Genomic DNA, 24,905 nt, shown 5'->3' with positions numbered 1-24,905 from the left:
ATTGGTCAGGGAAATGGGTCGGATAGATGAAGAGCACGCGAGTCCCCGGGGGAGGTTTTACTCAGGGAGAGGCAGAGACAACAGGCGGAACTGGGGGCACTATCCACGAGTAGGGCCGTGGAACAGCTTAGGAAGGCGAGGGGAGTGGTGTACGAGCATGGGGAAAAGGCTAGCAGACTGTTAGCGCAGCAACTGAGGAGGAGGGAGGCGGCCAGGGAAATAGGTAGAGTGAGGGATGGGGAAGGACGCAAAGTGGAAGACCCGGCAGGATTGAATAAGGTATTCCGGTACTTCTATCGCAAGCTGTATACTTCGGAGCCGCCGGAAGAACCGGAGGAGATGAAAAGGTTTCTGGACGGGTTAACATTCCCAACAGTAGGTGGGGGGCGAGTGGATGAGCTGGGGGCCCCCGATTAGAGTAGAGGAGGTATTGGGGGGCCTAAAGGCCATGCAGTCGGGGAAAGCCCCGGGGCCGGATGGATATCCAGTAGAGTTCTATAGGAAGTTTTCTGAGCTGGTGGGCCCGGTCTTGGCAAGGGTTTTCAATGAGGCAAGGGACAGAGGGACCCTGCCGCCGACAATGTCACAAGCCACTATATCACTGATATTGAAGCGGGGTAAAGACCCGGAGGCGTGCGAGTCCTACAGGCCAATCTCCCTGATTAATGTTGACGCCAAGCTCCTGGCAAAGGTACTGGCGGTTAGAATGGAGGACTGCGTACAGGAGGTGATTGGGGAGGACCAAACTGGGTTCGTGAAAGGTAGGCAGTTGGCGGCCAACCTGAGAAGATTACTTAATGTGATAATGATGCCCCCGGCGGGTAGGGAGGTGGAGGTAGTGGTGGCGATGGACGCCGAGAAGGCCTTCGACCGGGTGGAGTGGGACTATCTATGGGAGGTGCTCGGACGGTTTGGGTTCGGGGACGGATTGGTGGATTGGATCAAATTATTATATCAGGCCCCGAGGGCCAGTGTCAGGACTAACAGAGAAGTGTCGGAGTACTTTAGGTTGTACCGAGGGACCAGACAGGGTTGCCCGCTCTCCCCGCTGCTGTTTGCGCTGGCCATAGAGCCGCTGGCGATTGCGCTGAGAGCCGCAGAGGGATGGAAGGGGATGGTGAGGGGCGGGGTAGAACATAGGGTCTCTCTTTACGCAGACGACCTGCTCCTGTACGTGTCGGACCCAGAGGCCGGGATGGGAAGTATACTGGGAATGTTGAGGAAGTTCGGCCAGTTTTCAGGATACAAATTAAATACGGCCAAGAGTGAAATGTTTGTGGTACAGGCAAGGGGCCAGGAGAACAGATTGAGAGGGCTACTGTTTAGGCTGGTTGAGGAAAATTTCCGGTATTTGGGAATCCAGGTGGCACGAGACTGGGGCAGGCTGCACAAGTTAAATTTGGCCAGGTGGTGGATCAAATGAAGGGAGAGTTTCGGAGATGGGATGCACTCCCGCTGTCGCTGGCAGGGAGGGTGCAGACTGTAAAGATGACAATCCTCCCTAGATTTCAGTTTGTTTTTCAGTGCCTCCCAATCTTTGTCCCACAGTCCTTCTTCAAAAGAGTTAACAGGATGATCATGAGCTTTGTCTGGGCGGGAAAATCCCCACCGATGAAGAAGGCGATGTTGGAGAGGAACCGCAGCGAGGGAGGGCTGGCTGTGCCGAGTCTGATTAATTATTACTGGGCGGCCAACATCGCTATGATAAGGAAGTGGATGGTGGGTACGGGGTCTATTTAGGAGCGGGTGGAGGCGGCTTCATGCAGGGGCTCCAGCTTGGCAGCCCTGGTCACGGCTCCTCTACCGCTGCCGCCGGCCAAGTACTCCACCAGCCCGGTAGTGGTGGCGACCTTGTGGATATGGGGCCAGTGGAGGAGGCATGTAGGGGAGACGGGGGCGTCGGTTTGGGCTCCAATCTGCGACAACCATCGGTTAGCCCCCGGGAGTATGGATGGGGGGTTTCGAGTATGGCGGCGGGCGGGGGTGGGAAGGGTGGGCGATATGTTCCTGGAAGGGAGCTTTGCGAGTTTGAGGAGCTTGGAGGAGAAATTTGGGCTGATAAGGGGAAATGATTTTATGTACCTACAGTTGCGGGACTTTGTTCGTAGACAGGTCCCATCTTTCCCACGCCTCCCGCCAATGGGGATCCTAGACAGAATAGTCTCTAGGGGGGAAGAAGGGGAGGGTAGAGTCTCGTGTATTTATAAGGTGCTCATGAGGGAGGAAGGGTCCCAGACAGAGGAACTGAAACTTAAATGGGAGGAGGAGCTAGGCGGGGAAATGGAGGACGGGCTGCGGGCAGAGGCCCTGAGTAGGGTAAATTCGACCGCGACATGTGCTAGGCTCGGGCTGATTCAATTTAAGGTCGTTCACCGGGCCCATATGACGGTGGCTAGGGTGAGCAAATTCTTTGGGATAGAGGACAAATGCGCTAGGTGCGCGGGAGGACCAGCGAACCACGTTCACATGTTTTGGGCATGCCCTAAGCTGAGCGGGTACTGGGAGGGATTTGCGGACGTCATGTCCCGGGTGCTAAAAACAAGGGTGGCGATGGGTCCAGGGGTGGCAATTTTTGGGGTTTCGGAGGACCCAGGAGTCCAGGGGGAGAAAGAGGCCGATGTTTTGGCCTTTGCTTCCCTGATAGCCCGGCGGCGAATACCATTGGCTTGGAGGGACTCAAAGCCCCCGAAGACTGAGTTGTGGCTTGCGGACATGTCGAGTTTCCTGGGTATGGAAAAAATTAAGTTCGCCTTGAGGGGATCTGTACAGGGGTTCGCCCGGAGGTGACTTCTTTGCGGGAGAGTGAGCGTCAGCAGGGGGTGGGGGTGGGGGGGGGGGGGGGGGGGGGGGGGTGGGTAAGAGTAGAGTAGGAGGGATAAAATGGCGGGTAGTACCGGTGGGAGAGGAGCGGGCTTGTGCAGTATGTTACGATTGAAATATTGAAAGTACATGGATGTTTGCACATTTTTGCCTTTTTTGCTTTCTTTCTGTTGATGTCTGTAACTGTTTACAAAGCCAAAAATTACCTCAATAAAATTGTTTATTTTAAAAAAAAAAGAGCAGGCCTGAGGGACTGTACGGTCAGCTCCTCATATTTCTTATGTAATAGAACCTGAAAGATGGATTGTAAATGTTTCTCTAGTAAATGTTGACCCATTACAAGCAGACACCAGAGAAATTATAATGGGGAATAAGGAAGTGGAAATTTAAACAAATACTTCGTATCTGCCTTCTTGGTAGAGGAAGCAAAAAGCATTTCAAAAGTCGGGGATTTTATTTACGTTTTCAAGTTTTAACAATTATAACATCAAAATGAAAGAGAAGATAAAGCCATATTTAACAATGCAAAACAGGTACAGCACACAGCAGAAGTCATGGGAACAGAGCAGCAAGCATAGAAATAAATAAGACCAGATGAGTCAGGGACAATATCCAACGTGTTCCCTCCCCAGATACAAGATCCAAAGTAGGATACTGTCAGCAACAGAGTTACATCATATCCTTGGCTTCAACAAAAAATAACAGAGGAATAAAACACCCCGGGAACTCCAGAGCTAAAGGGAAATTATTACACTGATACTCTTCACAAAAGGCCTGAGGTTAAGAAGGATATAAGAATATAAGAACTAGGAGCAGGAGTAGGCCATCTGCCCCTCGAGCCTGCTCTGCCATTCAGAGAGATCATGGCTGATCTTTTGTGGACTCAGCTCCACTTTCTGGCCCGAACACCATAACCCTTAATCCCTTTATTCTTCAAAAAACTATCTATCATTATCTTAAAAACATTTAAGGAAGGAGCCTCAACTGCTTCACTGGGCCAGGAATTCCATAGATTCACAACCCTTTGGGTAAAGAAGTTCCTCCTAAACTCAGTCCAAAATCTACTTCCCCTTATTTTGAGACTATGCCCCCTAGTTTTGCTTTCACCCGCCAGCGGAAACAACCTGCCTGCATCTATCCTATCTATTTTCTTCATAATTTTATATGTTTCTATAAGATCCCCCCTCATCCTTCTAAATTCCAACGAGTACATAGATAGATAGAATTTACAGTGCAGAAGGAGGCCATTCGGCCCATCGAGTCTGCATCGACTCTTGGAAAGAGCACCCTACCCAAGGTCAACACCTCCTCCCTATCCCCATAACCCAGTAACCCCACCTAACACTAAGGGCAATTTATCATGGCCAATCCACCTAACCTGCACATCTTTGGACTGTGGGAGGAAACCGGAGCACCCGGAGGAAACCCACGCACACACGGGGAGGATGTGCAGACTCCGCACAGACAGTGACCCAAGCCGGAATCGAACCTGGGACCCTGGAGCTGTGAAGCAATTATGCTATCCACAATGCTACCATGCTGCCCAATACAGTCCCAGTCTACTCAACCTGTCCTCGTAATCCAGCCCCTTCAGATCTGGGATTAACCTAGTGAATCTCCTCTGCACACCCTCCAGTGCCAGTACGTCCTTTCTCAAGTAAGGAGACTAAAATTGAACACAATACTCCAGATGTGGCCTCACTAACACCTTATACAATTGCAGCATAACCTCCCTAGTCTTAAACTCCATCCCTCTAGCAATGAAGGACAAAATTCCATTCGCCTTCTTAATCACCTGTTGCACCTGTAAACCAACTTTTTGCGACTCATGCACTAGCACACCCAGGTCTCTCTGCACAGCAGCATGCTTTAATATTTTATCATTTAAATAATAATCCCGTTTGCTGTTATTCCTACCAAAATGGATAATCTCACAATTGTCAACATTGTATTCCATCTGCCAGACCCTAGCCCATTCACTTAACCTATCCAAATCCCTCTGCAGACTTCCAGTATCCTCTGCACGTTTCGCTTTACCACTCATCTTAGTATCATCATATCCCAGCTGGAAGGGGGATACCATACCAGAGAAGAAGGGGTCCACCTCCCCCCAGCACCAGGGAACCCATCACGACAACCAGGAGCACTCAGGAAAATGGGGTATGACTACCGAAGAGAAAAAAAACAGGTGCTCTGATCCAAATTAAAAGGAAGAAACTGGTTCGCTCTAACTTGAGTGACGTTCCTCGATTACAGTGAGGCCAAGCTAACTGTCCCAACTCCAACTCTCCATCCCTCGCTCTGCTCCGCCTCCACTTATCTTCCTTCTAAGCAAGGCAGGAGAGACAATGAAAAGCAAACCCCTCCCTCCATCACAATGATTGGCAGCCAATATAAGGCCAAAATATATTTAGGATAAATACTGTGCACAAATTCCACATTCAAACCCAAAGCTGTGCAGGTTAGGTGGATTGGCCATGATCAATGTGTACGGTAGTGGGGATAGGGCGGGGGAGTGGGCCTAGGTAAAATGCTCTTTTGGAAGGTACGTGCAGACTCCATGTGCCAGCTGACCTTTTGTACTGTAAGGATGCTATTGATCAACATTCGGCTTAACATGACACAAACTTGCTAATCCAGATACTCAACGATACAGGCCATCTCACACACCAACATTATTTACTTCTTTGTAAATGAAAACAATTCACAACATCAAACAGACAACAACATGATCAACAGGGAGCAACGTCCAGGATAATAACCGAGATGCAGGAATGTGAGGCAGTCCTCAGGATAAAGAATTCTTCACAGGCGCATGAAGAAAGCCAAAATTAAGGATGAGGCAGGATCAGGATCACATGAGCACACTTTAGCATCTCAAAGATTCCTACAATCGAAGCACGAGACATCATTATTTCCACCATGCCATCTCACCAGGACCCAGGTAGTCAACAATCTAGGCTCTGGCTGGAGGCGATGGCCTGACCAACTCAGCCATACCAAACCCCTCACGACTGACATCCGGAACAGGACCAGTGGTCAGAAGGCCACAGCAACCCCAGGCCTCGAAGATTATCATAGATTATCATAGAATTTACAGTGCAGAAGGAGGCTATTCAGCCCATCGAGTCTGCACCGGCTCCTGGAAAGGGCACCCTACCCAAGGTCAACACCTCCACCCTATCCCCATAACCCAGTAATCCCATCCAACACTAAGGGCAATTTTGGACACTAAGGGCAATTTATCATGGCCAATCCACCTAACCTGCACATCTTTGGACTGTGGGAAGAAACCGGAGCACCTGGAAGAAACCCACGCACACATGGGGAGGATGTGCAGACTCCACACAGACAGTGACCCAAGCCAGAATCGAACCTTGGACCCTGGAGCTGTGAAGCAATTGTGCTATCCACAATGCTACCGTGCTCCATCAAATTTCTCTAATGCAAGATCCACTTCATGTGCCCTATTACCTCCATAAAAACACAAACTGGGCCCCGACGGCCTGTACCTCAGCTGAGATCTTCAGCCAGAACAGCATTATTCATTGGCAGTCATCATCCGTCAATGCACACAGCACCGTCAGGGCAGGAACCCACTCAAAAGCAACTGGGCCCCATCCCAGCACCTTCCAGCCGCCACAAACAAGTGAGGATTCAACATTCTAACTCGGTTCCACTGTGCAGAAACACCAACTGACAATTCTCGAGACACAATATATACCATGTAAATCAGGAAAGGGCAAATAAGAAATCTGCGTGAGGAGAAATGAAACTGATTAAAGGATGAGCAGAGTTGGAGCTTGCAAACACACAGCCGCTCACATCACGTGACCCCTGCACCTTCATTTTAAAATATTTTTGACTACAGAGATAGTGGATGCTTTGGTTTTGATTTTCCAGAGATCCATTGATTCTTGAACAGTTTGATGGATTGAAAGGTAGCAAATGTAACCCTACCATTCAAGAAAGAGTGGGGCGTGAAGAAATGGAGAACTATAGACCTGTTAACCTGACATCAGTAGTGGGGTAAATGCTGGAATCTATTGTTAGGGACGTGGTAACAGAGCATTTAAGAGAATTGCAATATGATTAGGCAGAATCAACTGGATTTATGAAAGAATTTGTGTTTGACAAATCTGTTTTTTGAGGTACCTAGCAGTGTAGGTAAGGGGGAACCAGTGGATGTGTTGCATTTGGATTTTCAAAAGTATTCGAGGTTGTTATACACGATTAGGATTCATGAGATTGTGCAAATATATTAGAATGGACTGAGGAGTACGTAATGGCCAGAGAATAGAAATAAATGGGTCATTATTCTAATAGACCGTAGCTATCAATGTACCACAAGCTTGGGTCTCAGCTATTTACAGTCGACGACTGACTTGGATTACAGGTCCAAGCGTAATATATGTTCGCTGATTTTCAACTGGGTTTCCTTTTGCACCTTTAGCCAAAGAAATTTTGTTCATGTAAAACCCAAGCAGAAATTCCCAGTAGGGAATTTGACCGTGTGGAACATACACATAACTTTGGTAGGGTCCCCAGATACTGACTGGCAATAAAAACCGTGACCTATTTCTTCACCTGGACCGTTCCTGTAAGCTGATTGAGAGCTGAACACGTGACCTTGCAGCGTATTGCTCCATTGCAAATTGGATGGTGCACAGATGCAAGCTTCGAAAAGAATCTTGATACTATACCATATTATGTGAAAAAAACAATGTTGTACAGTTTTAATTTGTCATCCGCTCTAGATACCCATTGGCAGGATATCACTATAGAAGAACTGAAAAAAGATCTCAAAACGATACATAGCAATGTCCAGCTCAATGCCTTGGTAACCTGCACCTGTGGAGCTATTGAACGACCAAAACTGGAACAAGATGATGGTATTATTTACACTTGTATCTCTAAAAACTTCTAAATCTTTCAATTTATTTTCAGTGTGGTGTTGTTCTTCCTGTTTAAGATATCTGTAGCTGTCATCGTCTGTCCTAGCTCTACCATGTGGCACAAATACCTGTGATCCTTGGTGTAAGACAGAGTAGTGTGGTTCACTTCCCACCCACCCATGGATAAGAGGAACCATGCATTGGGGAAACACCCCCCACCATAGATAAGCCTCTTGCAAGCACCGGGGCAATCCCCCTACCCCACTAAAGCGAAGCCGCCCCCCCACCCTCTCTCACACATGGTGAACCGATCCCAGTGGAGCTCCGTAGAGGGCCTGCCCCTGCCCATTGCCAGGAGGCACTGCCTGGGCAGTCCCTTACCAGGGGGGTCGTACTTACCTTTGCACCCCTGGCAGGTTCCTCTTGAACTTTTGCGCGTTTTTAAATACCTGTTGTAAACTGACATCACATTGGAGAGGTATGAATGTTCATTGAGGAGGGAACACATGACAGGGAAGCACTTTAATTATGTTTAGATTTATTGCAATTTATTGAAATGAGGTTTTGACCGTCTCTTGCCATTTGCGCTCACGGTGAATGGGGATGAAAAGTCACCCTGAGTAACAGGAACAATAGGAAGAGACCCACACTGAGGGTCAGGAACAATAGGGGGAGACACATTCAGTAACAGAAACAATAGGTACCGTCACACACACTGGATTAGGATGGGTCACATTGAGTAACAAGAACAATAGGAAGAGACCACACACATGATCAGGAACAATAGGGAGGGTGACAAACTAAGGAACAGGAACAATAGGGAGAGTCTCACACTGAGGAACAGGAACAATAGGTAATAGAGAGAGTCTCACATTGAGGAACAGGAACAATAGGGAGAGTCTCACACTGAGGAACAGGAACAATAGGGAGAGTCTCACACTGAGGAACAGGAACAATAGGGAGAGACACACTGAGGAATAGGGAGAGACACACTGAGGAATAGGGAGAGACACACTGAGGAATAGAGAGAGACACACTGAGGAATAGGGAGAGACACACTGAGGAATAGGGAGAGACAGACTGAGGAATAGGGAGAGACACACTGAGGAATAGGGAGAGACACTCTGAGAAATAGGGAGAGACACACTGAGGAATAGGGAGAGACACTCTGAGAAATAGGGAGAGACACACTGAGGAATAGGGAGAGACACACTGAGGAATAGGGAGAGACACACTGAGGAATAGGGAGAGACACACTGAGGAATAGGGAGAGACACACTGAGGAATAGGGAGAGACACACTGAGGAATAGGGAGAGACACACTGAGGAATAGGGAGAGTCTCACACTGAGGAATAGGGAGAGTCTCACACTGAGGAATAGGGAGAGTCTCACACTGAGGAATAGAGAGAGACACACTGAGGAATAGAGAGAGACACACTGAGGAATAGGGAGAGACACACTGAGGAATAGGGAGAGTCTCGCACTTGAGGAACTAGAACAACAGGGAGTGACCCATACTGAAGAACTAGAACAACAGAGAGAGAACTGCACTGCGGAACAAGAGCAATAGGACGAGACCCATACTGAGGAACTAGAAAAATAGGGGGAGTCACACAGCGAGGAACAAGAACAATAAGGAGAGACCTACACTAAGGAACAGGAACAATAGGGAGAGACCCACACTGAGGAACTAGAACAATAGGGTGTGGTAGTCAGTATTAGGGGTATTACGGTACCCAGGTTGAGGCTGTAAGACCATTGGTGTGGGAGGTACCTGAGACAGCAAGATCATTGGTGAAGCCTGCCTACTGGTTCCGCCCAGTAAGGCGGAGTATAAGAGTCTGTCTCCCCAGCTGCTGCATTCTGTATCTGCGCTGCTGGGGGAAACATCTAGTCCAATAAAGCCTTCAATTGTACTCCAATCTCGCTTCGAGAGTTATTGATCGTGCATCATAGGGAGAGTCACACACTGAGGAATAAAGACAATAAGGAGAGACCCACACTGAGGAATAAGGACAATAGGGAGAGTCACACACTTGAGGAACAAGGACAATAGGGAGAGACCCACACTGAGGAACTAGAACAATAGGGAGAGTCACACACTGAGGAACTAGAATAACAGAGAGAGACCCACACTGAGGAACAAGGACAATAAGGAGAGACCCACACTGAGGAACAAGGACAATAGGGAGAGACCCATACTGAGGAACTAGAACAATAGGGAGAGTCACACACTGAGGAACTAGAACAAAAGGGAGAGACCTACACTGAGGAACAAGGACAATAGGGAGAGATTCACACTGAGGAACGAGAACAATAGGGAGAGTCACACACTGAGCAACAAGGACAGTAGGGAGAGATTCACACTGAGAAACAAGAACAATAGGGAGAGATCAATACTGAGGAACGAGAACAATAGGGAGAGACCCACAGTGAGGAACAAGGACAGTAGGGGTAGTCACACACTGAGGAACAGGAAGAATTCAGAAAGTCACACACACAATAACAGGAACAATAGGGAGAGTCATGCACCGGCAGGACAGAAACAATAGGGAGAGTCCCCCTTGGTTACAGGGAGCATACGGAGATTTATAGGTTGAAATAAGTAGGAGTAACAAGGAAAATTGAGATACTTGAACAGAATAACTGGTGATTCTGTGGTCTTGGAGAAGGAGCCTTTTGTACAGAGACCGTTTTGGAGCTTGGGTGAAGGGGCCTGCACAGAGGCTGGTGTGGAGGTTCGATGTGGGGCTGCCCATGGATCCAGGTTTTTGTGAGGATGGCAAAGGTGACTTACGATTATGTGGGGTTCATAAAAATGGGGAGGTCTCACCGTTGGTGGTATGGGAGGTGCTGAAGGCGGTGGTAAGGGGCGAGATCATCTCATTTAAGGTGCAGGTGGATGGGAAGGCAAGTGAAGAGTGGCAGTGGTTAGTAGACAAAATTCTGGAAGTGGATGGGAAGTATGTGGAAGATCCCAGTCCGGAACCTTTGGCCAGTAGAAAGGAACTGCAGACACAGTTTGACCTTTTGTCTATAGCGAAAGTAATACACTTGGTGAGGCAGGCAAAGCCTGTGGTTTAAGAGTACGGGGAGAAGACCAGCCGCTTGCTGGCGGAACAGCTCTGTCGGCAGACGGCCTCCTGGGAGATTGTCAGGTTCGGGACAGGGTGAGGGAGCTGGTGGCTGTGCCGGAGCGGGTGAATAGGGCATTTGAGGAGTTTTATACGAGATTGGTTCATTCGGAGCCTCCGGCGGAAGATTCGGATACGAGGGAGTTTTTGGAGGGGCTGGAGTGTCTCGCAGTGGAAGAGAAAGATAGGGTAGGGTTGGAGGAGCCAGTGGGGATTAAGGAGATCGGCCGGCGGAAGAGAAGATGTAAACGATAAAGCATTGGAGCTGGATGGGTACCCAGTGGAATTTTATAAGAAGTTTTTGGATAGGCTGCTGCTGCTGTTGAGGGAGATGTTTGTGGACGCAGTAGCTAGGGGGGCACTTCCGAGGGCGATGGGACAGGCATCTATTTCCCTGTTGTTAAAAAACGATTAGGACCTGCTGAAGTGTGGGTCGTGTCGGCCGGCCAATATCCCTGTGACAAGATTCTTGTCAAAGTGTTGCCGTTTAGGTTAGAGGAATGCCTCCGCAGGTGATTGGGGAGGATCAGACAGGGTTTGTAAAGGGTAGGCAGTTGCCCTCAAATGTGCAACGCTTGTTAAATGTGGGGCTCTCCCCATCAGAAGCAGAGGATCAGGAAATGGTGATGGCCCTGGATGCGGAGAAGACGTTTGATTGAGTAGAGTGGAGTTATTTGTTTGCGGTGTTGGAATGGTTTGGGTTTGGGCCTAAGTTTGTGGCGTGGGTCAGATTGTTGTATAAGGAACTGAAGGCGAGTGTTCATACGAATGAGGTGAACTCGGGATATTTTCAGGGGTGTCTCATAACCCCTCTTTTGTTTGCGCTGATGATAGAGCCCTTGGCCATTGCGCTGAGGAGCTTGGATAAGTGGAGGGGAGTAGTGAGGGGGGTTGGGCGGAGCATAGGGTGTTCTCTGTATGCTCATGACCTTTTGGTGTATATTTCCAAGCCGGTTGGGCAGGATGGTAGCATAGTGGTTAGCACTGTGGCTTCACAGAGCCAGGGTCCCAGGTTCGATTCGCTGCTGGGTCACTGTCTGTGCAGAGTCTGCACGTTCTCCCCGTGTCTGGATGGGTTTCCTCCCGATGCTCTGGTTTCCTCCCACAGTCCAAAGACGTGCAGGTCAGGTAAATTGGCCATGATAAATTGTCCTTAGTGACCAAAAAGGTTATTTTGTGTTATTGGGGTTATTGGGTTATGGGGATAGGGTGGAAGTGAAAGCTTAAGTGGGTCGGTGCAGACGCGATGGGCCGAATGGCCTCCTTCTGCTCTGTATGTTCGGTTTCTGTGTTCCTATGATTCCCAAGGTGAGGGATATATGGGGCTGCTATGCGATTTGGGGCTTTTTTGGGTTACAAATTGAATTTGAAAAAGAGAGAGTGCTTTTTGGCCTCTCCGCCAGGGACGGGAGCTGGCTTGGAGGGATTGCTGTTTCATATGGTGACTACTCACTTAAGGTATCTTGGGTGCAGGTGGCTCGGGATTCGGCCCGGCTCTGTAAATTGAATTTTACAAGCCTGGTAGGCAGGGCCAAGGTGGATTTGTTGAGGTGGTACAACCTCCCCTATCATTGGTGTTTGTCTGGGCAGGTAAGGTAGCAAGGACTCGGAATATAGTGCTTCAGTGAGGGTGACAGTCAGAAGGTTTGGCCTCCCCCCACAGGCCGTCCCCCGAGCGTTCTCGCAGAGTTCCCGCCGGCAGCGACCAGATGTGGACATCACCAGCGGGACCCTGACGTGTCAGAGCGGCTGCTCGGCCCATCCGGGCCGGAGAATCGCCGCTCGCCGTTTGCGGCAATTCTCCGAGCCGCCTGGCGCGACTCGCGCAGCGCTGGTTTTGGGAGGGGTGGGAGAATCGCGTGCAGGGGTCAGGGCGGCGTGGCGCGATTCGCACGCCCACCCGGCGTTTGGGAGGGGGGGGGGGGGGGGGGGAGGAGAATACCGCACCCAATGTATTATTATTGGGGTGAACACCGAGATGGTGCAGGGTTGTGGTAGGGAACCGTAGGCAATGTGGGTGAGGATGGAGGCAGATTCTTGTAGGGGCTCAGGTTGTGGGCGCTGGCAAGGGCACCGCTTCTGTTTGCCCCAAGGAAATATTCACGTAGTCCAGTGGTGTTAGCACGCTGAAGATATGGAGGCAATTTCAGCAATATTTTAAGTAAGGGACGGGGTCGAGGTTGATGCCAATCCAGGAGAATCATGTGTTCAAGCCAGCAAGATTGGATGCTAGGCTTCGGGGATGGGAGACGGTGGCATAGTGGTATTGTCACTGGACTAGAAACCAGAGACCCAAAGTAATGTTCTGGGGACCCAGGTTCAAATCCCGCCACTGTAGATGGTGAAATCAAAATTCAATTCAAATCGGGAATTAAAAGTCTAATGATGACCATTAAACCATTGTCGATTGTCGTAAAAGCCCATCTGGTTCACTAAAAGACCCACAGCAATGTGGTTGACTCGAGGGCAATTAAGGATGGGTAATAAATGCTGGCACAGCCTGCGATGCCCATGTACCATGAATGAATTAAAAAAAAGAAGCTGGGGATGGTGGAAATGAAAGACTTATTCTTGGAAGGACAGTTTGAGAGCTTGGAGGAGTTGACAGAGAAGTTTGGAATTCCAAGGGGAGAGGCCTTTAGGTATATGCAAGTGCGGGATTTTGCAAGGAAGGTTTTCCCAACTTTTCCAGTGATAATGCCTTCCTCATTGTTGAAGGGGACGTTGTCGCTCATTGGGGCAGGGGTGGGCTAACTTGACTATTTGTAGGAGAATTCTGGAGAAGGATACAGCATCATTGGAGGGGGTTAAGGCCAAAAAGGAGGAGGTGCTGGGGATGGTGCTGGAGGCGGGGTTGTGGTGTGAGGTGTTGTGGAGGGTTAACGCCTCAACCTCATGTGCAAGACTGGGATTAATACAGTTAAAGGTGGTGCACAGGGCGCACATGATGAGGTCAAGGATGAGCCGGCTATTTGAGGAGGTGAAGAATACTTGTGAGTGGTGTGGGAGAGGTCCGGCCAACCAACCGTGTACATATGTTCTGGTCCTGTCCGAAGTTGGAGAAATTTTGGAGGGCTTTTCAGTACCATGTTGGCGATCTTGCATTTGGACTTGGAGCCCAGTCCCTTGGCCACATTTGGGCTTTCGGAACTGCCGGAGCTGGGGGTGGATGTTTTAATCTTCGCCTTGCTGATTGCTCGCAGGTTGGTCCTGTTGTGGTGGAGGTCAGCTTCTCCTCCCTGTGCCTCAGTGTGACTGGGGGACCTGATAGTTACTATGGGCCGGTGGCCCCGGCAGGACGGAGTGGTGTGAACCACAGTGGCGTCAGGCCGCCCCAAAGGTGCGGAATCCTCTGCACCTTAAGGGGCTAGGCCCGCCCCGGAGTGGTTTGCGCCCTGCCAGCCGGCGGGACAGGGGCCAGGCAGCACGCCAACCAACGCCGAAGGGCCTCCGCCGGCCGGCGCGAGTCACGCATGCGCAGGAGCGCCAGGGCATGTGCGGGAGGGTTCGTCTCCGCATCGGCCATCGCAGAGGACCACAACGGCCGATGTGGAGTAATAGAGTGCCCCCACGGCACAGGCCTGCCTACGGATCGGTGGGCCCCGACCACGAGCCAGGCCACCATGGGGGCACCTCCTGGGGCCAGATGACCCCGCGACCCCCGAGGAAACCCGGAGCCCGCCTGCGCCACCAGGTCCCGCCGGTAAGGGACCTTCTCTGATTTACGCTGGCGGGACCGGCTACAGGCAGGCGGGACTTCGGCCCATTGCGGGCCGGAGAATTCAGGCGGCCCAGGCGCCCATTGAGTCACGTTGGACTCCACCATTCTCCGAGGCGGGCAGCACAACTCATGCTGGGTCGGTTTTTGGGGGGGCGGGAGAATTGGGAGGACGGCGGGGGTGGGATTAACGCCGACCCCCGCCGATTCTTCCACCCGGCGGGGGGTTGGAGAATCCCGCCCTATATCTTGAGACGGTGATGTTCACCTTGAGGGGGACGATTGAGGGGTTCCATAAGAGATAGGGTCTATGTATTCTTCACTTTAAAAAGTTGACTACCGTCAGCTACTAATGGGAGGAGCAGTTTAGGGGGTGGGGAAATCGGGGACCCAGATTGGGAGGGAGGGGGGGGGGGGGGGGGAGAGAGGGCGGGGGGGGGGGGGGGGCGGGGGTGTTATGTTCATATGTGGGTTGGCTGGTAGAGATGGGGGGGGGGATCTGCTGGGATTCTTTTCATTTTGAGGTTTGTTTTAAACGGAATAAAAATATTTTTAAAAAGCAATGCCATCAAATGGCACATGCTCACGGACGCTCAATTTGGGTTCCACCAGGATCGCTCTGCTCCTGACCTCATTACAGCCTTGGTTCAAACATGGACAAAAGAGCTGATTACAAGAGGTGAGGTGAAAGTGCCCTTGACATCAAGGCAGCATTTGACCGAGTCTGGCATCGAGGAGTCCTACCAGAATTGCAGTCAATGGAAATCAGGGGGAAGACTCCGCTGGTTGGAGTCATACCTGACACAAAGGAAGATGGTTGTGGTGGTTGGAGGTCAATCATCTCCGCTCCAGGACATCACTGCAGGAGTTCCCCAGCGTAGTGGTCCTAGGCCCAACCATCTTCAGTTGCTTCACCAATGGCCTCCTTTCCATCATAAGGTCGGAAGTGGGGTGTTCGCAGATGACTGCACAATGCTCAGCACCATTTGCGACTTCTCAGATAAAGAAGCAGTCAAGACCTGGACAATATCCAGGCTTGAGCTGACAAGTGGCAAGTTACATTCGTGCCTCACAAGTGCCAGGCAATGAACATCTCCTTCAAGTGTGGATCTAACCATCACCTCTTGACGTTGAGTGGCAGTATCATCGCTGAATTCCCCACAATCAACATCCTGGGGGTTACCATTGATCAGAAACTGAACTGGACTTGCCATATAAATACTGTGGCTACCAGAGTAGGTCAAAGGCTAGGAATCCTACAGCGAGTAACTCACCACCTGACCCCCCCCAATGCTTGTCTACCATCTCCACGGCACGAGTCAGGAGTGTAATGGAATACTCTCCACTTGCCTGGATGGATGCAGCTCCAACAACACTCGAAGCTCGACACAATCCAGGACAAAGCAGCCTGATTGCTACCCCTTCCACAAACATTCAAACCCTCCACTACCGATGAACAGTGGCAGCCATTTGTACCATCTACAAGATGCACTGCAGTAACTCGTCAAGGCTCCTTAGACAGCGCCTTGCAATCCTATGACCCCTATCATCTAGAAGGACAAGATCTGCAGATACGTGGGAACCCCACCACCTGGAGGTTCCCCTCTAAGTCACTCACCATCCTGATTTGGAAATATATTGCCGATCCTTCACTGTCACTGGGTCAAAATCCTGGAACTCCCTCCCAAATAGCACAGTAGGTGTACCTACACCATGTGGACTGCAGTGGTTCAAGAAGGAAGCTCACCACCACCTTCTGAATGGCAACTAGGGATAGGCAATAAATGCTGGCCTAACCAGCAACGCCAACATCCTGTAAATGGAAAAAAAAAGCCTTAATCTTTGTGACCTCTTTAGTTGGTATATATTCTGCACATTCACACCCCAATGTATCTTAATGGAGAATCATTTATTCCAGTACCAGCGTAGTGTAACACCCGGCGAAGGTCAGATTGGACAGTGACACCCTGATTTCCACATATGACTGAACACATGCGGATTGTGAAAGTTGTTATCTGATTTACTCTGTTATAATGGTGAGTGCTGCCAGACTTACTGTTACTCTTAATGCAAAAACCAGGCTGGGATGTCTCTCATTGACTTTAATGGGAACAGTAAGGCAGGTCATGCAAAGAGTAACAGGGCTACACTCAGATGGTACAAGTTTCAAGGAACTAGATTTCTGATGCCAGTGATTTAATTGTAGATTTCATCAATCTTCACTTGAGATACGAGGATGAAGTCCAAGCTGTGCCGGAGGCTCTTCAACCGCTTATTAGTGAGGCGCTGAACAGCAGTAACAAGCTTGTGCAATTGGCGGCAGCAATCTGCCATGTCGCAATGGAGAAGGTGAATGCAAGAGTCACAGAAATCCTACAGGACATCCTGCTGCATGGTATGAACTATCACCATCTCACATATGAAAAAAAACTTACTGCATAAATGTATGTTTCACAACTCATGACATTAGTTTTTTCAATCTTGTTTCCACATAATCCCAACAGTGCAGAAGGAGGCCATTCGGCACATCGCGTCTGCACTGACCCTCTGAAAGAGCACCCTAATGTAGGCCCACATCCCCATTATCCCACCTAACCTTAAGATACGAAGGAGCAATTTAGCATGAGCAATCCACCTAATCTACACATCTTTGGTATATATGTATATATATATATATTATATTTTATATCTCTTCAAGTAAGTTTTTTTTCCAGTAATATTATTAAACAACCTAGATGAAGGTATTCATACTCTCTGCTAAAGCTAGAATTAAGAGGTGTAAAACGCGAGGTCATGATTAATCGTAACCATTTACTTGTTTACAAAGAGGTGCCGATGATATCTGGAGATTCACCAGAGTAGATAATTTGAGGGAGTGTATTTAGTCCTGGTTAAATAGGTGATAGATCATCATAGTGAGCTAAAGATGATGTAATTAATGAAAGGAGCCAGGTCTGTTTGTAGTTTGGGAGTCTGCAAGATTTTAAGTTGAACAGCAGTTTTGCCAAATGATGTGTGGGTGAGCAGAAACTTCTGACAAGACGGAAGGATGTTCTGGTTTCTCTCAAAAGGTTCTCTCGCCAAAAGGTCTCTGCACAGATAAGCAAGTAAACAGAGTAAAACTGTTAACTTTATTTGTAAGTGGCATTTGAGCTGTATTGGGGTTGCTTGTTTGGAATATTTAGAGTGAAGGTGTAAGTTTAAGTTTGCCCTTGTGTTTGAAGACTGTTTAACTAATTGTAAAGTGATTTTCTTTGATGTGATAAATTCAGTGTTTAAATTAAAAGTTTGTTTTAACATAAAATATACCTATTGATCAGAGTATTCACTCCTGGGGTGAAGTATCCCTTCCTCATCGTTTTTCTTTGGAGTTCTTGTCTAGTATCCTAACAAAGGTTGGGATCTGGCCTGGGATCTTAACACTTCAGAATCTATGTACATTTCACCCTCTTCCTGCACACTCTTTAGAACTGTATCAGTCAGTCTATATTGTCTCACCTCCCTATCCCTTCTGCCAAAATGCATCACCTCCTACTTCTCTGTATTGAATTACAACCGCCATGTGTCTATCTATTCTGCAAAATCTATATTCTATTGATTTGATTGATATCATCCTCATGGTTTGCACACCAAATTTGGAATCAGTAGCAAATTTTGAAATTTTACTCTGTATACAAGTAATTCTAATACATCAAAAAAAAGCTGTGGTCCTGGCACTGACTTTAGGGGAACACTGCTATCGATTATCGTCCAGTCTGAAAACAGCCATTTACCACGATGCTCGGTTTTCTGTCTTTAAGCTAATTTTTTAGCCAAGCTGACATTGAGCCTCAATTTTTAAACCTTTTTTATGTATTATTTATCAAATGCTTCTTTTAAATCCATGTAGGAAACACTGCTGCATCCCCCATATCAACCTTCTCTGTTACTTCACTTAGATTAGTCAAACACGATCTGCCTTTTACAAATACATGCTGGTTCTACTTAATTAAACTTCACCAAGTCAAACTTCACCAAGAGCTTGTTAATTTATCCCTGATTACGTTTCTAAACCCTTACCCACCACCGATAAACTGACCAGCTTGTAGTTACTAGGAATGTCCTTACACCTTTCCTTGAACAAGGATGTCATATTTGCAACTTTCCGATTTCTCTCGCACCTCTCACTCTATTTAGGAAATCTTGAAATATTATTGCAGGCCCTCTTCTGTTATCTTCATTTCTAATTCCCTTAGCAACCTCACGGTAGCATGGTGGTTAGCATCAATGCTTCACAGCTCCAGGGTCCCAGGTTTGATTCCCGGCTGGGTCACTGTCTGTGTGGAGTCTGCACGTCCTCCCCGTGTGTGCGTGGGTTTCCTCCGGGTGCTCCGGTTTCCTCCCACAGTCCAAAGATGTGCGGGTTAGGTGGATTGGCCATGCTAAATTGCCCGTAGTGTCAGGTTAATGGGGGGATTGTTGGGTTACGGGTATACGGGTTATGTGGGTTTAAAGTAGGGTGATCATTGCTCGGCACAACATCGAGGGCCGACGGGCCTGTTCTGTGCTGTACTGTTAAAAAAACCTGGGGTGCAAGCTGTCCAGACCAGCTGTTTTATCAGCTTTAAACATAGCTAGTCTTCCAGTACATCCTTCTATTTAAAAAAAATATTTTTTCTTCTCCTTTTTCACATTTTCTCCCAGATTTACACCCACCAACAATAAACAATAATCAGCAACAAATATGTCAATCCCCATAACAATAACAACAATCCCATCCTCCCATCAACCCCCAAACATTAGCCCTCATGTTTACATAAACAAATGACAAAAAGGAATCGGGAATCACCCATAGTCACCCTTAATACGCACAACCCCCCTCCCCCTAACCCTCCCACCCATGCCCCCAACTAATGTTCGATGTTATCCAGTCCTTGAAAGTGCATAATGAATAATGCCCATGAATTGTAGAACCCCTCCATCCTTCCCCTCAGTTCAAAATTAACCTTCTCAAGGGTCAAGTATTCCAACAGGTCCCCTCGCCACGCCAGGGCACAGGGTGGAGAGACCGCTCTCCATCCCAGCAGGATCCGCCTTCGGGCGATCAACGAGACGAAGGATATGATATCTGCCTCCGCACCCGTTTCCAACCCTGGCTGATCCTTCACCCCGAATATGGCCTCCCGGGGGCCCGGGTCCAGTTTCACTTGCCCCACTTGGAAATTACCCTAAAAACCTCCTTCCAGTAATCCTCTAGCTTTGGACAGGACCAAAACTTATGAACGTGATTAGCGGACTCCACCATCCGCAACGCTCACACACATCTTCTACTCCTTCAAAGAATCGGCTCATCCTCGCCCTCGTGAGGTGTGCTCTGTATACCACCTTCAGCTGTATCAGCCCCAACCTCGCGCACGAGGTGGAGGCATTCACTCTCAGGAGCACCTCACACCAGAACCCCCCCTCCATAACCTCTCCCAACCCTTCCTCCCACTTTGCTTTGATCCCTTCCAGTGGTGCCTTCTCCTCTTCCAAAATAGCCCTGTAAACCGCTGACGCCACCCCCTTCTGCAGTCCCCCTGTCGTCAGCACCTCCTCCAGCAATGTGGAGGCCGGTTCCACCGGGAAGCTCTGTATCTCCTTTTTGGCAAAATCTCGAACCTGCCAGTACATCCTTCATTTCAATTTTCATCTCATCCATTGCCTCTACCATCTCTTCTACTGATATTTATGCTCATTTAGTAGTCAAGGAGGAGGCTGGAAAGGAGAGTCAAAAGAATGGTTTATTACTAAAAGTAAAGTATTTAGTCCCAGCCAGGACTACTTTATAGCACAGCTCCCACGTGGGTGGGGTTTATTAGGAACTGAGTTATCTAACCCACTGATGGGCTTCCACCCCTCAGTGGGTGAACTCTTACTCCACAGGGGGATTAATCAGGTCTTCCCCATGGGTCTCGGGGTTATAACAACCCCCCCCCCCCCCCCCCCCCCCCCCCCCCCCCGACCCCCAGCCACCAAACTGTGTAAGCCCCACCGAAGAAGGTGGAGCAGGAGGGCGTCCACTTCTCTTCGGCCATGGCTGCACTTCGGTGGCTGCGGGGCTGGGTCTGGGGGGGCATATAGCGTGTCTGGGAATGTTGTTTCCTCTATGACTGCTGGGGGGACGGGTACTGCTGACTGATCCCTGGTCAGGTCACCATTGGAAACCTCGGCTGCCGAGTTCTGCATCTCCGAGTTGCAGTCTACCACCTCTCATATTTTGGGACCCCCAGGTCCCCATGTGTTGGGATGACATGGCTGCAGGACGTTTCTCTGGTGACGCACGTCCTAACACTGGCCCCCTGCTCGTAAGATGGGCAAAGTGCTTCCACATTGTTCATTCACACGACTTCATCTGGTAACTTCACATATAGGTCTTCTATCCGCGCATTTGGCACCTGTCCAGATGGGATGCTTTGTTGACGGTCAACTTATCACCGCACAGGCGTATAGTTTTGTTATGTTTTAGTATCGGGACTACCGGCGATGCCCAATCAGCAAACCATATTGGCTGGATGATACCAAGGCCTTCCAGTCAGCTGAGTTTGTCCTCTACTTTCACCAGCACTGCATAGGGGACCAGGTGGCCCGGAACCACTTAGGCGGGGCCTCAAAGTCCACATGTATTTTGGCCACAGCCCCCTTAACGTTGCCCAGGCCTTCCTGGAGGACTTCTGGGTACTTCCCCAAAACTTTGTAAAGTCCGGAAGTTCTGTTGCCAGTCCAGGCGGAGGTGTTGTAGCCAGTCATGGCCCAGCAGACTCGGTCCGGGGCCCTTCTTTATTATTAACGGCAGCCTAACCGACTGCTGCTCATATGTAACCGGGGTCATTGTCGTGCCCGCTATGGCAAGGGTTTTCTTGTATAGGTCGTGAGCCTTGCCTCGGTGTCTCACAAACCCAACTGTTGAACACCAGTTCTGATTCTCTCTAAGTTCTGCCTCTCTATTACTGAAACCGTGGTCCCCATGTCCAACTCCATCTCTAACGGGTGGCCATTCATCTGGGTGGTAATCCTGATGGGGGCAACTCGTGGTGCAGCAATGCAATTAATTGCACTGTATCCTCGTCCTGTTATTGTAAGTGGAGGGTCCGGGCTCTAGGTTGGAGTCACCCTCGGGTAGGGTGACAGATTTGCTGGCTGACCTGTGGTTTTCTATCCCTGCAATTTCGGTAGCCACAAGTGCCTCACCATCTTGGATCGTCCTCCATCGATTCTGAGGAGGTGACCCACCTGGCAGTAGTGGTCCTTGGCCAACAGGCCTGGTCCCGCTGGGCTCCGGGGATCACAGTCCTAAGGGGTGCTGTGCGCCGGAATGGCACTGTTTACCCCCTGACATCCCCTTCTCTGCGCTCTCCCGTAAGAGGGCGATCTCAAAGATATTTTTTTAGGTCCAGCAACTGCTTGGCAAGATTTCCGCTGTGTCGCCGTATTAGTTACCCTGCACACAAAGTGGTCCAGTCGCATAAGTTCATAAGATATAGGAGCAGAATTGGATTGGATTGGATTTGTTTATTGTCACGTGTACCGAGGTACAGTGAAAAGTATTTTTCTGCAAGCAGCTCAACGGAACATTAAGTACATGGGAAGAAAAGGGAATAAAAGAAAATACATAATAGGTCAAAAGAATGGTTTATTACCAAAAGTAAAGTATATACAAGTAATAGTCCCAGTTCCAGCTGGGACTACTCTGGGGCATGGGTTCTACCAGGGCTGGTTTTAAGGAGCTGAGTTAACTAGCTCCCTAGAAGGGAAAGAGACGGAATGTGAGTGCCTCGTGCCTTTTATAGTGGGAAGCCATCTCCAAGTGTTTTGCCTGCTGATTGGTTATGTTCTGTTCTCTGTTCTAATTAGCTGCCTGTCTGTATCTCATTATGTACATCTCCCCTTTTGAAATGTTTTTCTGCAGCCTATGAGAAAGTATTTACATGTGTAGGCCGAAAAAACTAACGTATTTACATGATACGGCAGATGGGAACATATGTACATATGAAAACAGGTGTCTAGTGTGCGAAAACAGAACATAGCAAACAAAACAAATGTTCATACGTCCAGTCTCTGGGGCTTGCGTCTGATCCTGGTCGTCCGCCGGAGAGGTGGTGGTGGGGACGACGGCGCCGTGATGGGCGGGATTGCAGCCAGACTGGTGGCTTCGAGGTGTCAGGAGGTGGCACAATAACAGATGGAAACAACGAAGAATGTGGTTGCGGGTGGGCAACTGTGCACAGTGCCCGTCTATTGCGCCGCACAACAGAGCCATCAGTCATACGCACAACATACGATCGAGGAGCAGCCTATCGGACAACAACCGCTGGAGCTGACCAGCCTCCATCAGGTAGCTTGATCTGAACAGCATCCGCCGGGGATAGCACAGGTAAATCAGTGGCATGAGCATCTTACTCTGCTTTTGCCGGTCCCTGAGTTTCTGCACCTTCTGCAGCACCGGGAGGTGAACCAGATCAGGCAAGTGTATGGCTGGAAGATTCGTCCACAGATCCCTGTTGATCAGGAGTTGAGCCGGTGACATGCTGGTAGACAAGAGGGGTTGCCCTGTATACAAGCAGCGCAATGTTGACATCAGAAGCAGAATCCGCAGCCTTGCAGATGAGCTGCTTCACTATACGCACCCCTTTCTCAACCTTCCCGTTGGACTGCAGGTAATGTGGGCTGGAAGTGACGTGATGAAACTGATGTAGCTGAGCAAATCGTGACTACCCTTGGCTGCTGAAGCAAGGACCATTGTCACTCATGGCAGTGAGCGGAATACCATGTCTGGAGAATGTCTCCATAGAGGCCTTAATGACGGTCTTGGATGTGAGGTCCGAGATCTTCACAACTTCTGGATAGTTGGAAAAATAATCGATGATGAGCACATAATCATGGCCATTGGCGTGAAAGAGGTTGATGCCCACCTTGGACCACGGGGAGGTCACGATTTTGTGCTTCTGAAGCGTCTCCTTGCTCTGTGCTGGCTGGAAGCGTTGACAGGTTGGACAGTTGAGGATCATATTTGAGATGTCCTGACTAATCCCAGGTCAGTAGACAGCTTGCCTGGCACTGCGCCTGCACTTCTTGACACCCAGATGCCCCTCATGGATTTGCCACCGGAACACCACGCTCTGGAGACTGCGTGGAATGACAATGCGATCCAGCTTGAGGAGGATACCATCAACCACCGTCAACTCATCCTTCACATTGAAGAATTGAGGGCACTGCCCTATTTGCCAGCCATTGGTGAGGTGGCGCATGTCACGCTGCAGAAGTGGGTCTTTGGCCGTCTTGTCGCAAATGCGGATCACCTTTTCATCCGATGCCGGGAGGCTGACGGCCCACAGCTGTACCTGTGATTCAATCTGTTGGATGAATGCCGGCGGGTCAGCAGGCAAGGTTATGGAGCGGGACAAGGCATCCGAAATAATGAGCTCCTTGCCAGCCGTGTACACGAGCTCAAAGTCATACCGTCTGAGCCTGAGGAGGATGCGCTGCAGCCGGGACGTCATGTCGTTCAGGTCCTTGTGGATAATGTGGACCAGAGGCCTGTGGTCCGTCTCGATGCTGAACGTCGGCAGGCTGTAGACATAATTGTGGAACTTGAGAATTCCAGTAAGAAGGCCCAGGCATTCCTTTTCAATTTGGGCATACTGCTGCTCGGTGGGTGTCATCGCCTGTGATGCGTAGTGTAGCCACCTAAGATGGACACTGGGCTAACAAAATGGAGAACTGCTAAGATTGCAGGGAGAAAGCAGTTTAGCCAGGACAAGCAGTCTGCAAAGGCTAATTAGCATTCTGCACGTAGCAAACTAGTTTATGGCCAGGTGGAAGATCTCAACCAAAGGTGTAAATAGCAAAACGCTTTGCATAGTAATGAGGCAATCCAGATCTGGGCACACACAATAGCAACATTTGGTTTTGAATGGATACTGTAAGTGGACGCCCAGACGAAACGGCACCAGAAGTATCCATCACAAAAGACCCTAGAGACCGCCCCACCCATCGAGAAGAGACCCTCAGATTGGGGGATTTGTGAGACATCGATTGGGAAATGATCCAATCGATGCATGGCAGGTAAAGCCCGCCCCGAAAAGGCACGGACATTGGGGGCCCCTATAAAGATAGACCCCGCACATGGTTCTGTCTGTTTTGTGCTCCGGCTTGGACTGCTGTTTTGACATCGACCCAGATCTGCTGTTGTATCCTGACTCCGACTCCAGTCGTTGATCCTGTCTTCCATCACCAGCCGTTGAGCACCAGCCATCGTTCAGTAAGTCCCAAAACGACGCTCGCTACGTGAACTTATACAGTATTCGACTAATAACGAA

At 49.3% G+C, this 24,905-nt stretch overlaps 1 protein-coding gene across 2 annotated transcripts in view; it reads left to right on the top strand.

Annotated features, from left to right (window-relative positions):
* The window catches only part of heatr4 (HEAT repeat containing 4), a 188,386-nt gene that overhangs the window by 64,578 nt on the left and 98,903 nt on the right, over nt 1-24,905 (top strand). For both annotated transcript variants that reach the window (XM_038782580.1, XM_038782586.1), the window contains 2 exons: nt 7,578-7,712; nt 16,775-16,963. In XM_038782580.1, coding sequence (XP_038638508.1) covers nt 7,578-7,712; nt 16,775-16,963 — 324 coding nt within the window. The remainder of the gene's footprint in view (nt 1-7,577; nt 7,713-16,774; nt 16,964-24,905) is intronic.

Source organism: Scyliorhinus canicula, chromosome 2, assembly GCF_902713615.1.
Source record: "Scyliorhinus canicula chromosome 2, sScyCan1.1, whole genome shotgun sequence".
NCBI classification, from domain to species: Eukaryota; Metazoa; Chordata; class Chondrichthyes; order Carcharhiniformes; family Scyliorhinidae; genus Scyliorhinus; species Scyliorhinus canicula.
Note: the sequence above shows the minus strand (reverse complement) of the source record. Positions and strands in the feature narration are given on the sequence as shown.